At 37.7% G+C, this 15,820-nt stretch overlaps 2 protein-coding genes across 17 annotated transcripts; one reads left to right on the forward strand and one right to left on the reverse strand.

Moving 5' to 3' along the window:
• The first annotated feature begins 5,638 nt into the window (after nucleotides 1-5,638).
• On the forward strand, nucleotides 5,639-9,755 carry LOC112290594 (perakine reductase). Of its 14 annotated transcripts, none has more exons than XM_024537021.3 (9): nucleotides 5,639-5,859; nucleotides 6,152-6,260; nucleotides 6,716-6,814; nucleotides 7,031-7,201; nucleotides 7,434-7,637; nucleotides 7,890-8,062; nucleotides 8,309-8,408; nucleotides 8,535-8,688; nucleotides 9,403-9,755. In XM_024537021.3, the coding sequence occupies exons 2-9, from the start codon at nucleotides 6,258-6,260 to the stop codon at nucleotides 9,588-9,590; spliced, it is 1,092 nt and encodes a 363-aa protein (XP_024392789.1). In that variant the 5' UTR covers nucleotides 5,639-5,859; nucleotides 6,152-6,257; the 3' UTR covers nucleotides 9,591-9,755. The 14 variants fall into 14 exon arrangements, with proteins under 14 accessions (XP_024392789.1, XP_024392803.1, XP_024392798.1 ...); XM_024537035.3 differs by having other exon boundaries at nucleotides 6,152-6,227; XM_024537030.3 differs by having other exon boundaries at nucleotides 5,640-5,859; nucleotides 6,673-6,814.
• Nucleotides 9,756-10,452: 697 nt separating this feature from the next.
• On the reverse strand, nucleotides 10,453-13,436 carry LOC112290595 (uncharacterized). 3 transcript variants are annotated; one of them, XM_024537037.3, is made up of 3 exons: nucleotides 12,668-13,436; nucleotides 11,849-12,162; nucleotides 10,453-11,309 (listed from the first exon to the last, which is right to left on the reverse strand). In XM_024537037.3, the coding sequence occupies exons 2-3, from the start codon at nucleotides 12,087-12,089 to the stop codon at nucleotides 10,771-10,773; spliced, it is 780 nt and encodes a 259-aa protein (XP_024392805.1). In that variant the 5' UTR covers nucleotides 12,090-12,162; nucleotides 12,668-13,436; the 3' UTR covers nucleotides 10,453-10,770. The 3 variants fall into 3 exon arrangements, with proteins under 3 accessions (XP_024392805.1, XP_024392804.1, XP_024392806.1); XM_024537036.3 differs by having other exon boundaries at nucleotides 12,412-13,173; XM_024537038.3 differs by having other exon boundaries at nucleotides 12,573-13,099.
• Nucleotides 13,437-15,820: the final 2,384 nt, after the last annotated feature.

Here is a 15,820-nt window from a genome sequence, read left to right on the forward strand (position 1 = left end):
TTGTACAATTCCTAATGAAGGTCCTATCCTAGCCTCAAAACCCTCTTCTTGTTTTATAATAGAATTATATTTAGGACCTAAGAATTACAAAGCCTTTGCTTTATTAGATTCGAGAGCCTCAGCATGTTTTTTAGATGAACAATTTGTTAAAAGTTATAAAATACCTTTTGTACAGAAAACTAAACCCGTACATGTAGAAGTCATTGATGGCCGTCCTTTGTCTTCTGGAGATGTCACTCATGAAACTCGCCCTATAAAAGTAACAAACAGTCATGTTAGCTATATAGCTTTTAACATAATTAAATCCCCGTCCAATCTAGTTATTTTAGGTTTATCTTGACTAGAAAAAAATAACCCTCGAATAGATTGGAATTCTCATAAACTTGACTTTTCTCAAAGCATTATTAATAGTTCTACCAATCAAGTAAAAAGTTATAAATCTAGTATAGTAAAACCCGTACTTATATGTGCAAAAGCATTTATATACACAGCAAAAGAAGGATCAACTTTTGCTATTTATGCTGTACCTATTTCTGAAAGCGTAAAGACTTCAAGTGGCATTCCAAGTCAATATCAGGATTATCAAGACGTTTTTGAGAAAAAGAATGCAGATATTCTTCCTGAGCATCGCCCATATGATTGTTCAATCGACCTCAATGAAGGAACTCACCCACCATTTGGACCAATTTATAGTTTATCGCAAGATGAGTTGGCTGAACTCAAGACGTATATTGACGAGAATTTAGCGAAGAATTTCATACGCCATACAAAATCTCCAGCAGGAGCTCCAATTCTATTCGTAAAGAAAAAAGATGGATCTTTGCGAATGTATATTGACTATCGAGGACTCAACAAGATCACAATCAAGAACAGATATCCTTTACCTTTGATATCAGGACTCCTTGACCAGTTGAATCAAGCTAAGATTTATACAAAAATAGATCTAAGAGGAGCATATAATCTAGTACGAATGAATGAAGGAGATGAATGGAAGACTACGTTTCGAACCAGGTACGGACATTTTGAATATAATGTCATGCCTTTTGGACTCACGAATGCACCAGCTGCTTTTCAACATCTCATAAATGATGTATTTCGTGAATTCTTAGACAATTTTGTCGTCTGCTACCTAGACGATATCTTGATCTATTCTAACAACGTCGAAGAGCATAAAATACATGTTTGTCAAGTATTACAAAAACTTAGAGATGCAGGATTGTACGCCAAGATGAAAAAGTGTGTATTTCACACTACTCAAGTTGACTTTTTAGGATACATCATTTCAAATGATGGTCTCATGATGGATTCTAAGAAAGTCCAAACAATCATGGATTGGAAGATTCCAAGGACAGTAAGAGATGTCCAATGTTTCTTGGGATTTGCCAATTACTATCGGATCTTCATCAAAGACTTTTCACGAGTTGCAGCTCCACTTACACGCTTGACCAATAAAGACAAATTCCAATGGAATCAAGAAGCGGAAGCAGCATTTGAAGCCTTGAAGACATCGTTTGTCTCTGCACCAGTCTTATATCGTGTTGACTTTTCCAAGGCATTTTTTATGGAAACAGATGCATCGGATTTTTCCTTGGTGCAGTTTTGTCACAAATGGGAACAAATGACAAACTTCATCCGATAGCTTTTCATTCAAAAAAATTCTCAGCAGCCAAGATCAATTATGAGATCCACGATAAAGAACTGTTTGCAATCGTGGATTCCTTTCAAGAATGGCGTCATTATCTAGAAGGCGCTTCTAGTCCAGTCACTGTGTATATAGATCACAAGAACCTCGAGTATTTGATGTCAACACGTGTGTTGAATCGTCGTCAAGCTCGTTGGAGTATGTCTTTGTCAAGATTCGAGTTCATTATCACTTATCGACCAGGAAAACAACAAGGTTTATCCGATGCATTGTCTAGACGTTCTTATTTTGCACCAAAAGAAGGAGATGCAGCTTTTGAGCAACAAAGAACGGTCCTCTTGAAACCGGAGCAATTTCATCTCCGAGCAATGAAATCAACATTGACTGTTGATTCAACTTTTCTCAAACAAATCTAGTCCAGTATGTCCTTAGATCCTCTTGTTCATGATATTGAGAATAATTCTTCCAAGTCTCATGATTCTTCTAAGTTCGAGTTCAAGAATAATCTATTATATTTTGAAGGACGCCTATATGTTCCAGAAGGAGAAGCACGTTTACGTGTTCTTCAAGCATGTCATGATTTTCCAATAGCAGGACACTTTGGATATAATAAGACTTTAGAACTCATATCAAGAGATTTTTGGTGGCCACAAATGTGGAAGTCAGTCAAAGACTTTGTACAATCATGTAATATTTGTTCAAGATCAAAAACTCCTCGTCATCGACCTTACGGACTTCTTCAGCCATTACCTATATCAGAACAACCATGGTCTTCTGTTTCTATGGATTTCATCATAGATCTTCCAAGCTCAAGATGTTATGATTCTATATTTGTGATAGTAGATCGTTTCACCAAGATGGCACATTTTGTGCCATGTACAAAATCTATCACAGGTGAAGAAACAGCTAAGCTTTTCATTGATAATATCTTTCGCTATCATGGATTACCTAAAGATATCATATCGGATAGGGGAACTCAATTTGTGTCGAGATTTTGGAGGACCCTTTTCAAGATTTTAAAAGTGGACATAAAGCTATCTTCGGCTTTCCATCCTCAAACTGATGGACAAATAAAGCGCGTAAACCAAGTCTTGGAGCAGTATTTAAGGTGTACCATCAACTACCAACAAGATGATTGGACAACCCTTCTGCCATTGGCAGAGTTTGCTTATAATAATACGGTACATTCCTCCACGCAACAAACACCTTTCTTTGCCAATTATGGCTATCATCCACGACTTGATGCTTTTGATTTTTCAAAAGTTGATAATCCTGCAGCAGAAGATATGGAAAATCGGTTGTCAGAGTTACATGCAATAATGAAGGCGCAATTGAAGGAAGCTCAAGAACGACAAAAAATAAATGCAGATGTATATTGTAAGGAGCAACTACAACTCAACGTGGGTGATAAGGTATGGCTACTTCGTCGTAATATCAAGACCACTCATCCTTGCGACAAGTTGGACTATCGAAGGCTGAGACTATTTTCTATTTCTGTTCAAATCAATCCAGTTGCATATCGTTTACATCTACCAAAGACAATGAAAATCCATCCAGTATTCCATGTGTCTCTTCTTCAACCATACAAGAGAGTGGACATACCAAGAAGACGATAAGCTCCACCTCCTCCTATAGAAGTGGACAATAATGAAAAATTTGAAGTAGAAGAAGTCTTAGATTCAAGGCGGTGTCGTAATAAAATAGAATATCTTGTCCATTGGCGCGGATATGATATTAGTGAACGCACATGGAAGCCAATGAAGAACCTTGCAAATGCAGCAAAGGCGGTGGAGGCTTTTCATCGACGACATCCATCAAAATCAAGATAAAAACCTTCTTTATAAAAGAAACAACATCTAGGCAAGATAACATTCTACTTTCAATTCTTGTTCGTAGCTTCGTTGTAGTAGTGGCGCTCAGGAGATGGAGAACCAACAACCAACGGATTTAACTCAAGAGCCTTCATTTGCTGACCTGTCGGACAAGACATTACGATTGTCACAACCTTCAAGACGACGCAATCGAGATGAAGATCTTCAAGAACGACATGTTCTTCCTCGAATAGATGGTGAGATACAACGCGTTTGGTATCACGATTTGGGAAGGGACTCCAGATGTTTGGTGATTTTGCTAGAGGTAGGAACAACTCCTGATGGTGTTCCAAATATTCTATTCGAAGGAAGTTACGAAGGCCTCAACAATGATCAAATAATTGGGTGGTCTTCCCGCCCTGGTATGGGACACTACCGATGGTTGAGAGGCCCTATCAATCATCTTCGAAGAGAACAGAGATCAGAGTATGTGGCAAATACAATTCGTCGCATCATAGATTTCTTCAACATATGATGACCGCTCCTCGTGGAACTCATTCCTAGAAAGGGGGGTAATGTCACGGACATAATCATGTAAGCTAATAATTACATATAGAAATAGGTAGAAGTAAATAAAAGTAGGTAAAAGTAAGTTAATTCTATAATATTTAATATGGAAGCTTCTTAAAAACTTCCTAGACGCTGCTTTGACTTCATAGGTGTCTTTAATTGACTTTTTGGATTAGAAACGTGGTCAAAAAGTTGGCCATGTGCCACACATGTTGTTAGCTTGAAGATCAAGCTAACTATGTGGCCCACACGTAGAAAAACTTATCTTGTAAGTCAAGCCATGTGCCCTATAAAGTCAACACCTATTGGAGGTCCTATAGAACGTCGCCACGTAGCTCTTACTTAGATAGTATATATAGAGACAAGAGTGAAGGCTTCTTCACTCTTGTCAACTCCTTTGTTGCTTCTAGTCTGTTTCAAGGGTCTCTATTTTCTTATCTTTTGGCAATAGCCATTCCAGTTTCTCTTTCAATATATATACTTATTTATATATATTTTGTTACCTCTCTTTGAGTGAATGCTCACTTGTTTGAATTGTTTTTTCATCGAGTTCTTGTCCTTGACATGTAATCACATACATTAATATTTAATCTTGTACTATTTTCTAATTGAATAAACTATAAATTTCCTCCAATTTCAAAGTAATAGCTTTCTACATGATATCATAGCTTCAGCTCTACATGACTATGAGTTGTATTTTATGCCACATGGCATTAGGAATAGTGCACACTACACACATCACCAAATCTAGAGATTTATTACTTCCAAAGACTTGCCATCTTATTGGTATGGACAACTAGTACAAATAAACATTTCAAATGAAAAACATTTTGAAACAAGACAAATTGTTTTGTTGGTGCACTATGATAATTTTTTCGGCATCACTCTCAACTATTAAAGAGAAAGGATAAGAACATATAATGAGTGCTCTTAACAACAACATGAAACATATAATGTTATGCATTATGAAACATTTTCATAATCTCCATGAATATTGAATATATTTATAGTCAAGACACGATATTTACAATAATCCTTGCAAAGTTTACTTGATTGATAAATTCTTTAGTGTTGAGAAGACTAAGACAATAAGTATTTATGTATGAAATAAAGTATGATGCTTTAATTACATCAATACCCTAATTTTGGCCTTTGGTATCCAAAAAGAGAAGAATCCACTATTTAGGATTATTTGGATGCAACCTATGCTTGTGATATTTATATTGATATTTATATTTATTGACAAATGAACCTTCACAAGTACATTTATATTTCTAATGGGAAGTTCTTTGATCTCTTGGTGTAGTAAAAAGCAAAACAACACATCATACTTTTCATGCAAGGCAGAATATCATGCACTAGCAAAAGCAACTATGTAAATTTGGCACTCAGTATATGAACTTAGCTTTATACATTGTTCAATGATTAAACAAAACACTTTGAAGTTGATCTTCACTTTACTAGTCAAATTTTTAAAAACTTTTGTGTTGAGCACCATCGTAACCTATCACCTCTCTCTCTCACAAGCTGCCCAAATGTGTGAATGCCAACATGCCTCCCAACATGAACGGCATAGTAACTACGCACCACTGCGGGCTTAGCATATCTGTGAGGTGTACCAACTTCTGTGAACATTGCTTCTGGCTTGAGAGGGGGACAATCCTCTTCACTTTCTACATGTAATGGCTACTGCTGCACTAGTTTACTATCCTTGAAGATTCGAGGTTTCACAAATTGAACCAGTGCGATCAATATGTGCGGTGCACTCCTGAATATCGCCATCAGTGCCAACAACAATAATTGTAGCTGTTGAACAATCACACATAACCTCATTAGGTTAGCGAGTTATTGCTTTAGATTTCTTTGGCTATTTGCATTCGCTCTAGCACTCTCACCAATGTACTCTGGCACTCCTTGTTCCATCTATGTGAACGCTCCGAGATTTGAAACTCGTCACTGCGGCGGGCAAGAGGGGTGTTGGTAGAGGCTCTTGTTTTGCGTTTCATTCGTAGTTTCTTCTTTCGTTCATCGTCCTTGCAATCACCTGCGCTGCTACATTATCTTGTACTGTTTCCTTGTTGAATGAACTATCAGTTACCTCCAGTCTCAAAGCAATAGCTTTCTACAGAGAGGCGCAAATCCTTCCGGTGGTAGGCGTTGTTGCAAATTGATCCGGGCCGCCGGGAAGTTTTGTTGAATTATTGGTGCGAATCTTATCAACATTGTGGCCTGTCATGGTAGTGCATGAGCGAAGAACCTCATTCTTTGATTACTCCACCGTTTGATGCTGTAATCTACTTCTAAAATCGAGGATTGTTTACATTTTACTTTCTGTTTTAATATTAGGGAAGCTGGTCTCTGCTTTGGAATTGCGGTGGGTTTGGTTTTGTATGTTGTAATTTGAGCTTTTCGCATTTTAGATTTATTTATTTATTTATCTCCTCCGGTTTGGATTGCTGTGTGAATATTACTCGCATGCTGTCGAGAAAATGTGAAGAAGTAGTTAGAGATTCTGTGCTTCTTGATTTCTGCTTGCGGTGGGATAGGAATCAGACTGGTTGATGTGTTTGTAACTTGAAATTGGTGAAACGTTTTGTACTGTCAGTCTTGGGAGTGTTCACCTGATCTAGTTGCGGGTGATCGGCTCAGGATTCTAAGGGTTTGAAAGCGAGTAATCTTCTCATATCTGTAGGCGAGGTACTTTCAATTTTCAATCGTCTTGTCACCCGGTGGAAGTATGACAGGCCCCTATCTCGTGCCACGACGCAAGCTTGGCTCCCAGGGTTTGGAGGTAAGTACTGAATTTGTAGTTTTCATGGGACAGATATGGGTGCTTACAGTCTCTGTAGTGAAATTAGAGCAACGCATTAAGCACGAGAGAAGCTGCAATCGAGACATACGAATGGATGTTAATTGCTAACATATCTGCATGCCTGACTAATAATCACGAAACGGCGTTGATATTTTCATCATCGTGAAACGGAAATGTGTGTTGGATGAATTGTAGGTGTCTGCGCTGGGGCTCGGATGCAGGAGCTTGTCATCATCACACGAGAGACCTGTTGAGCTAAATGATGCTCTGGATGTTTTAAACCTTGCCGTCGACAACGGAGTAACATTCTTCGACACCAGCGATTTCTATGGTACGAAGCATAGCAACGAGAAGCTTCTTGGTGTGGTATGTCTCGCCATCATTCTCACAGTTTTTCTCTCAACATGCCTTGAAACTTATATGATTTGATAGGTTGCGATGTCTTAAACTCTTCAGTAGAAACGTCGTAGCAGAGAACGGCTTCTCCATGCTTTCAAATTCCGCTGGACTTCTTTCTCATGAAGTTTTTTCCGACCATAAGTTTTACTTTAGCTCTACACTATGTTTGAGAGCATGATTTATTTGCTTAGTACCTCAGGCATTGAAGAATTTGCCACGGGAGAAAATGCAAGTGTCGACTAAGTTTGGGGTCAAATTCAACGCAGCCGGACAGGTTGTCATTGATGGCACGCCAGAGTATGTGCGCGAATCTTGTGAAGCTAGTTTAGAGCGTCTAGGCGTGGACAACATTGATTTGTATTTCCAGCACCGAGTTGATCCAAGGGTGCCCATTGAAATTACGGTATGCTAGCAAGCTACATTCATTACACTCCAATAACGATCGAAGTTCTTGTTTATGAGCTTTATGATGAAAGAGGTGGTCATCTCCTACAGACTGACATTTCTTAATCAAGGCAAATCATGTATGGATAATACTCTCTTGTTTTACCTTCTTGTCTTTTAATTTGTCACTAAGGTAACACATTTGGTGTCTTGCACGCGCATTTCTCTTGCTGTTGTAGTGCCTTGACATTCTACTTTGTGTGTTCGGCAGGTCGGAGAGATGAAGAAACTAGTTGAAGAAGGGAAAGTAAAATATCTAGGTCTGTCAGATGCCAATGTCGATACAATTAGACGTGCACATAAGGTTCATCCTATAACCGCTGTTCAGGTGGAGTGGTCTTTATGGTCTCGTGACATTGAGGACGAAATTGTTCCCGTCTGCAGGTAATTGTAATTTGTGGTTTTCAGTCATCTTGGATTAATAGGTAGCTTTTAATCCACATTATCTCTGATGTGTAGAATACGTGATGACATTTTTGATAAAAGGCAGGCTAGGGTTATTATATATCTGGAGATTTTGCGTAATATCCACCGAGTAATAATGAAATGACAAGGACTACATCAAATCTTCACACTGCTAGTTAAAGTCTACAGATTCACTGAGTGGATAATAAAACCCCACTTCTGCAGGGAGCTTGGAATTGGAATAGTGCCCTATAGCCCTCTTGGGCGAGGATTCTTCTCTGGGAAAGCCGTCGTTGAGAAACTGGAAGAGCAAGACTATCGATTCGTAAGTCTTCAATTCTTCACAACCTGCTATTAATAAGGCCTTTATTCTTTCATTTTTACCTTGATTTTGAAAGCACAGATTGACTTGCTCTTATAGTGGTAAATGTGAATGTTGGCTCCTGATCAGGTGCGGCATCCACGGTTTCAGGGTGAGAATTTGGAGAAAAACAAGGCTTTATTTGATCGAGTGGCATTGTTGGGAAAGAAGCACAATTGCACACCTGGACAAATTGCTCTTGCTTGGCTATTGCATCAAGGGGATGACGTCGTACCTATACCAGGTTCACCTCCAACCTTGACCTTACTCTAGATTTTACCGCGTAGTGACTTTCTTTAACTATCATTAATTGGCTGGTACTTGTTGTAAATGTTACGCATTAACTTTAAGGGGAAATATCGAAAATACCCCTGTGTTCTTCCATGATATCAAAAATACCTCTGTATCCTGGAAATATCACGAATACCCCTCTGCACTGATCAGTGCTGCCCACCTCAAACTCTGTTGAACCGGTTCGGTCGTTGGTCGATATGATGAGCTTCAAGTCGAAAATTTTGGTCTAGAAAAGCGTGCTCTCAAATGTAGCCTGTGTCCGGATGTGGGTATAACCACTTGACTTACAAAGAGCCTATCTAATGTCAAGAGGCTAGATTAAGAACCACACCGTAGGGGAGATGGAGTGTACGGGTTAGATGGGGAGCAAAAGCGGATGAAGTCGGGTTCCGATGCCATGTTCATGCAGGGCAATAGGAGTATTCTTTTTATATTTCCCAGAATACAGGGGTATTTTCGATATTCCCCCTAATTTTAATGCTCAAATTCATCCACAACCACTTGGTATGCTCAATATAAGATCTTCAATAACATCTTGGTCATGCTCGTTGTTTCGGATTGCGTTTTTAGTGTGGAGGAAAATCTGCCATCAACTGAAAGAAGCGTTAACCAATTTACAGTTCTTGTTGATTGGTAAAGACTAAGCAGCTTGCTAGCATTTCAGGTACTACTAAGATTCCCAACCTGAAGGAGAACATCGGCAGTGTATTTATCAATCTTACTCCAGAAGAGGTTGAGGAGATTGCTGCAGCTGTGCCAAGTCATGAAGTTGCAGGGAGTCGCATCAATATTGGGTCACAATTCGATTTCGTGGACAGTCCATCATTGGCTTCATACAAAGCACCAGTCTAACCATGACCCCATAGCAAATTTATAAGGACTTTTAACCTGAACTTAGGGTTTATGTTTGTCGATCTCATTGCTTAAGTTTTAGCATGACTGAAGGAGTAAAGATACTGGAAGCATGTAAAGCTAGCTTCATAATCAATCAACTTGTATGTGTTGTTATTTCTTGAACCTTAGTATTGATTACCAGTAATAACCATAATTGTCAAAACTGGCTTGAGATGCCACTGAAGTCGACCACTGCAACAAGTCATAGGGGCAGTTGACAAATGTGAAGAGCCCGTTTAGCAGGAATATGCAGTTGCATAGCTTAAGGTCTTCACATGAATAAATCCGAAATCTTGATTTGGCAGGTGCAACAGATGCAATGACTCTAGATACTTGAACTAGACTACCTAAATCTCTTGTTTAATTGGAACTCTTCTATAAACTCCTCCCATCTGTACATTACTCCACTTTCCTGAAAGATCCCTACATCATATAGATGAGAACTGCAAACTGAACTTATTTCAGTTTAGTACAAAGTTAAAAAATTCAAAGCAGTTAAGCGGTATACGACCAAAGAAGAACACAGGGCTGAACACCATACGACACCGATAAAAGGTTGATGTTACGCAGATGTATGGTGCTCAACTGGAAGCATGTGATAAATATGGGCATCCTTGTTTTGTACTATCTGGATGTCATCCGATATTTTCGATTGCAGCAAAATAACACCATATCGCTTTGGGGGCCTCCAATAATGCTTTCCCAAAAATCTTTCCGCGCACCTATACGATGAAGAGTGGGGACAAACCAGATTGACATGTACTGCAATCGTGCGAATTAGTGTGTTCTCATCCAAGCCCACGAACAGCAAGACTGTAAGTAATCAGAAAATAAACATCCAGCATGTTTGAGTTGTATGTGTCATTACAGCACATGTCTCCAAAGAAAGAAATAACTAACAATCGTTCATAAAAAGAGATGTATGATGAAAAAACCATTGCTCATGATGATTAAACGCCCTTTACGTAGCTCATGGAGCTGGTCGTGATATTACATGCGCATCATTAAAAAAGCCATCCCAAATGTAAGCCGATATAACCGTCTTCTGAATAAAAATCGATTCCGCCGTTCGCACTCCATATAAGCCCAAATAACCAAAAAAACATGTTGCACACAATTCAAACAAGGGGCTAACAGATCAATACTTCCCCCAATTGGGATCTTCAATAGGACCTGAGCACAAGCTTAAGTTCAAGGGAAGGGGTTGCACTGAACTGAGATCACGTGGTTCCAAGGTCATCATCTGATGCCCAGATGTGCCAGGATGCAGCGTTTGCAGCTGATGCCTCAAGTCGACAGCATTTGACCTCAGCACAGAGTTTTCTTCATTCAATTGAGCGTATTGCTGTGATGCAAGACTGTAGCGATTTAGCAAGTGGACGTTCTCGGCTCGGAGGTGAGAGATCTGTGACCGCAATTCATCAAGATGCTGTTGTTTGCGGAGCCGTGATCGTCGAGCCGATTCCCTGTTCGAAATCATCCGTTTCTGCCTCCTCTCGTCGATAACAGGCTGATCGTCATCAGATGTATGATTGCTCTGACCTTCAGGTTTCTTGTTTCTCGGACTGGAATGCGTTTCGCCCCCCTTATCATGCACCTGTTCAGAAATTTCTCCACAAGAATCTCTCGATAAACCCGACAACTCACTTCGATTCAAGTTCAGGCCCAAGCGTGCTCCTGCACAACCCAGTATCTTTCAGTAGCCAGTTGCCAATTACCTTCTGAAAAGCCTTTAAATCTCTCTGCATAAAAATTACATAAGCATTGGTTTGGCACAAGGTCAATGTTTCAACGTTCATCACCTAAATATAGATGAATGTTTTCCAAACACGCACATCACTGAGGACGTTGTCGGTAGACAACAAATTTACGATCCCAGTACCTAGAGAAAGCATTTCGCCTTCGCATTAGTTATGCCGATGACCAAAACCTACTTTCGGACGAATAGAAAACAGAGTCCAAGCGTAGAAACCAGAAGCCTAATGGACATATTAATTTACATTAACTCAACACTCCAAAGGAAACAAGACTCTGACTTGATTCGGAGAGTGAGCAACGAAGGTTCTACTGAGTTCCGTCTATTGTATTGGTTTAAAAGATACTTTCCATACTCCCGAAAAAATCGTGAAATTGCCAAATCTCCCAACGAATCAAAATGTACACTGCACGCAATGAAACCCGGACTAAGAACCTAGAGCTCAATACCACATACTCACCGTCAGATGCAGATGGAGTTTTCTCGGCTGTTGCACTGTGAACTAAGCTTGAAGATCCACACACATTAGAGGCTGACGTATTCCCTCCTTCCTTCACTTCTTCATTGTCAGCCCCCATCCCCGAAGAGTGCATATCCAATCTTCCCATTGGCACAAAAAGGTCATCTACGGACGGTGCTCGAGGCATGCTGCCTCCTTTCTGCACATCTTTTTCTTCTCCAGTCACCTCCATCGCCCCCATAGAAAGCTACAAAATGCTCACTTCCTTCGAAGAGGCGCTGTGAACACTAAGAGAGAAGGGAAATGGGTTGATTCTGCAATGACGAACAACTGATCACTCATTTTTATCACGCTAGTTAACTCTAACCTCTGTCGCCATGCTCTGACGACTATAATCAACGTTGTGGTGTCTCAGAGGAACACACCATCAAGAGCAAACTTAAATAACCAAATTTCGTAGTGACATTAAAACACGATTTGCACAAACTGAAAATGTCGGCGTTTCTATTGATGATTTTTGAATCCAACAACGAACACAAATGTGAACGACTTCAGTATCTTACCCTATCCTGAAATGCCAAGGAATAGCAAAATGTAAAATGCGTTCAAGGAGACAACCTGGTTCACAACGAGTCACTCAAGAAAAGCTACTTCTAGCGAGCGAACCAGAAGCAAGCGTGAACGTAAGAGATTTTCAATTTTAAATGCTTGATAGTTCGCTCACCAATCTGAAGCTCGATTTGTAGATTATAGGCACCGAGACGTTGGCTAAATTTAGACTTCACAAGACTCTGAACAGGTTGTAAATTGAGACTTAACCTAGAAACTTCTTCCGACTGATGCTCCTAGTAACGATAATACCTCGCACTCTGCATGACCCTGTATTTGGAGCAGCCACAATCAACGTTGTCCAAAAAGACGAGTCAAAGAATGAAAGAGTGATCCACAACTCCACATCAGAATTGTTTCACAAGAACTTGCATGAGTGACAAATTCACTCCAATAAAACCCTAACTCTTCCCCCACACCAACTGATGCTCCAAGTCAGAGCAAGCCAACGTTGAACCATCAACCCTAGCATTAAAATCCTCCTCACAATCACATAAAACTACGCTCACACTAATCCAACACGCCCGTTCCAACACGCTAAATCAAGAAAGCAACCACTGCCATGTACCCAAAAGTCCTTCAATTGAAAGCCTCCTCCAGACATTGACCAAAGCAAACCCCCCCCCCACACAAGTATTAAAAAAAAAGGAAAAAAAAAAAAAAAAAGAAAAAAAGGTACGAAGTCACCTCATTACACCCACAAAACCCATCCACAAAATCAATCACCTAGCGTACTTGCGAGGGCAAAAAGGCCCATTAACCAGCTCACCAAGACCGCTACAACCCAATCATCCCCAACTGCACCGAAAGCCCATTACAGCACGACACTGGTTTCCAAAACGTTATCTGGAGTACACAAAACTAAGATGAACTCAGCGAAAATGGCCCAAATCTATCCATGGCACCATCATAGTGTGCAAAATGCAGCGGGTTCAGGTGCAGTTGCGAAGCAGGAGTGTTCGGAAACAATGAGAAAACGTTCGCTTTCCACCTCAAGAAAGCCATAGTTTTCTCCTCGCTTTTAAAACGAGGATTCGATTTTGTAATGAGAATATTCTTCGGATAGTATGAGATGAGAATATGGCATGCAAAATCCGAGTTTGGTGATCTGCGAGGATGCGAAGTCGGGGTGCTTCTTCCGACCCGGTAAGGCCTTCGGTACTGGGGATGCGTGACAAGGTGGGTCAGAACCACCTTGTTTTGGAAAATATGAGCTTCGGTGTCGGTACATTGTTTTGAGACGTGGCAAGCTTGAATTACGATCCACTTGTTCTTGTTGCCTAACTCTACCAAAAAATTGAAATGATGTGTTTGACCGTTTGATTTGTGGTGCCTCGAGTGTTTGTAAAATAATTAAAAATAATTGAATATGTGTATGTGATGTTTTCAATGCTGTTGTATTTTTGTGTACATTTTTATTATTATTGGCACAAGTTAAGGTACTTTCAATGCTTTAGATTGATTAAAAATTAATTTTACAATTTTTTAGATTTTTTACAATTTATATTTTGGATTGAAACAAATATTCATCATATATTCTTGATGAATAAATGTAGGACCTAAAAACAATCCTATCTAATGCAAATCTTAATTAAAGATTCTTAAATGGAGACACTATTTAGTCCAATTTATTGAATGGTGTTGCATTCAAAATCTATATTATTGTATTGTAATGAGTTTCTTAGCTTTGAGTTTTGTTTGATTCCATTGCAGTCACAACTATTTATTCTAATGTTTTTTCAATTAGCATCTATTATTTAACAACAAATAGTCACAAGTTTGCATGTATAAGAATAAGAATAAAATAAAATAATAATAAGACTATTACATAAGATGTTAAAATGCAAATAAAAAACAAATGTTGGTGTATACAAGGGATGAATTTTTTAGGACAAGAATATATATCCACAAGTAACAATAGTAAGAAAAAAGAAATAACATGCAAAATTGCAACAAAATCTTAATACTAAATGAAGTTACAACCTTGGATTTATTGTTAGAAAATTTAATTTACATGGAGGTTTTCACAGATAGAGAGAAAGTTTCTACAAGATAATTATTAGATAGACACATTATCTATAATAGTAATAATTAGATGTTATTGTGTTTTATTTAGATTTAGCAAACATCATAACTTTAGTGCATATACTAATTGATTTAAACTCCCAAATAAACATTTTAAATTAATGCATTGGTCTTCTCACTATTAGTTATGATTATTACATTCTTAGGTTATAATGGTTTCTTTAATTAATGTAAAAGATTAATAAAGATATCCAAGCCACATAGTCAAAAGTAAATACATTGGATTTTCATAATTAATATTGCTACATAAAATTGGCTTCGATTTGTAGTAGATCGGAATCACAATTTTGCATAATTACAAAAATAAATAAATAAATAAATAAAATAATAAGAAATAAAGGCTTAAAAACTAAAAAAGAATGGCATGCAGGAGAATTAAAAGATTACTAAAGAAAAATTCTTCCAAATTATCAATGCACTTGTAAATATTTTCCGAAATATTACTTTACTAGAAACATTCTAAAAAAATTCTTGCTTTTAAAGTTCTTCATCAAATACACAATTGTAAAATATGAAATTGGTATAATATTACATTTAAAAAGTACCCAGAACATATTGTTTTTGTATGAAGAACCAATACATAATATTCACTTATGATAAGTCAAACAGCATGTCATCGTGAATAATTTTAATGAAAATAAATAAATTTTCTTGCTTTTTAATGTGAAAAAAATTCCCGATTGAAACTTATGTGCATAAAGTTTTATGTAATTATAAGTTTATTTTCAATTTTCAATTTTTTATAGAAATAGTTATTCTGTCTTACTTTATAATATGCTCTTTACATTGCCATGTATTCGATATATATATGTATATATATATATATATATATATATATGTGTAAAATTTGATGTTCATAAATATTATATTTACATGGAGTCATAAAGATTTTTTTGGAAATTTTCAATACATTCAAGAAACAATTCTTTTGCAAAAATATCCAAAACCCAAATAAAAATAATTATAGAAAGAAAATTAAATAAAAAAATCAACCACCAAAGACTCTATGAAAAATCTATAACAAATTGTTGAATAAATCCTTCATAATAGGTTTCAGAGTTATTCTCTTGTGCCACTGGAAATACGCAATGAATTTTATGAATTTACGTTGGTATCGATTTTTATTTTACTTTATTTTTTATTTTTATTTTTTATGTTTATAGCTCCACTAATCTTTTTATTTTTATTTTTTTAATTAAATTAATATTTTTTGTACCAATGGTGTAGATTCTTAAAATATTCACAATGAACTTGACAATTTTTATCATAAATAAATTA

Source organism: Physcomitrium patens, chromosome 13 (genome assembly GCF_059467195.1).
Source record: "Physcomitrium patens ecotype Gransden chromosome 13, ASM5946719v1, whole genome shotgun sequence".
Lineage (NCBI taxonomy): Eukaryota > Viridiplantae > Streptophyta > Bryopsida > Funariales > Funariaceae > Physcomitrium > Physcomitrium patens.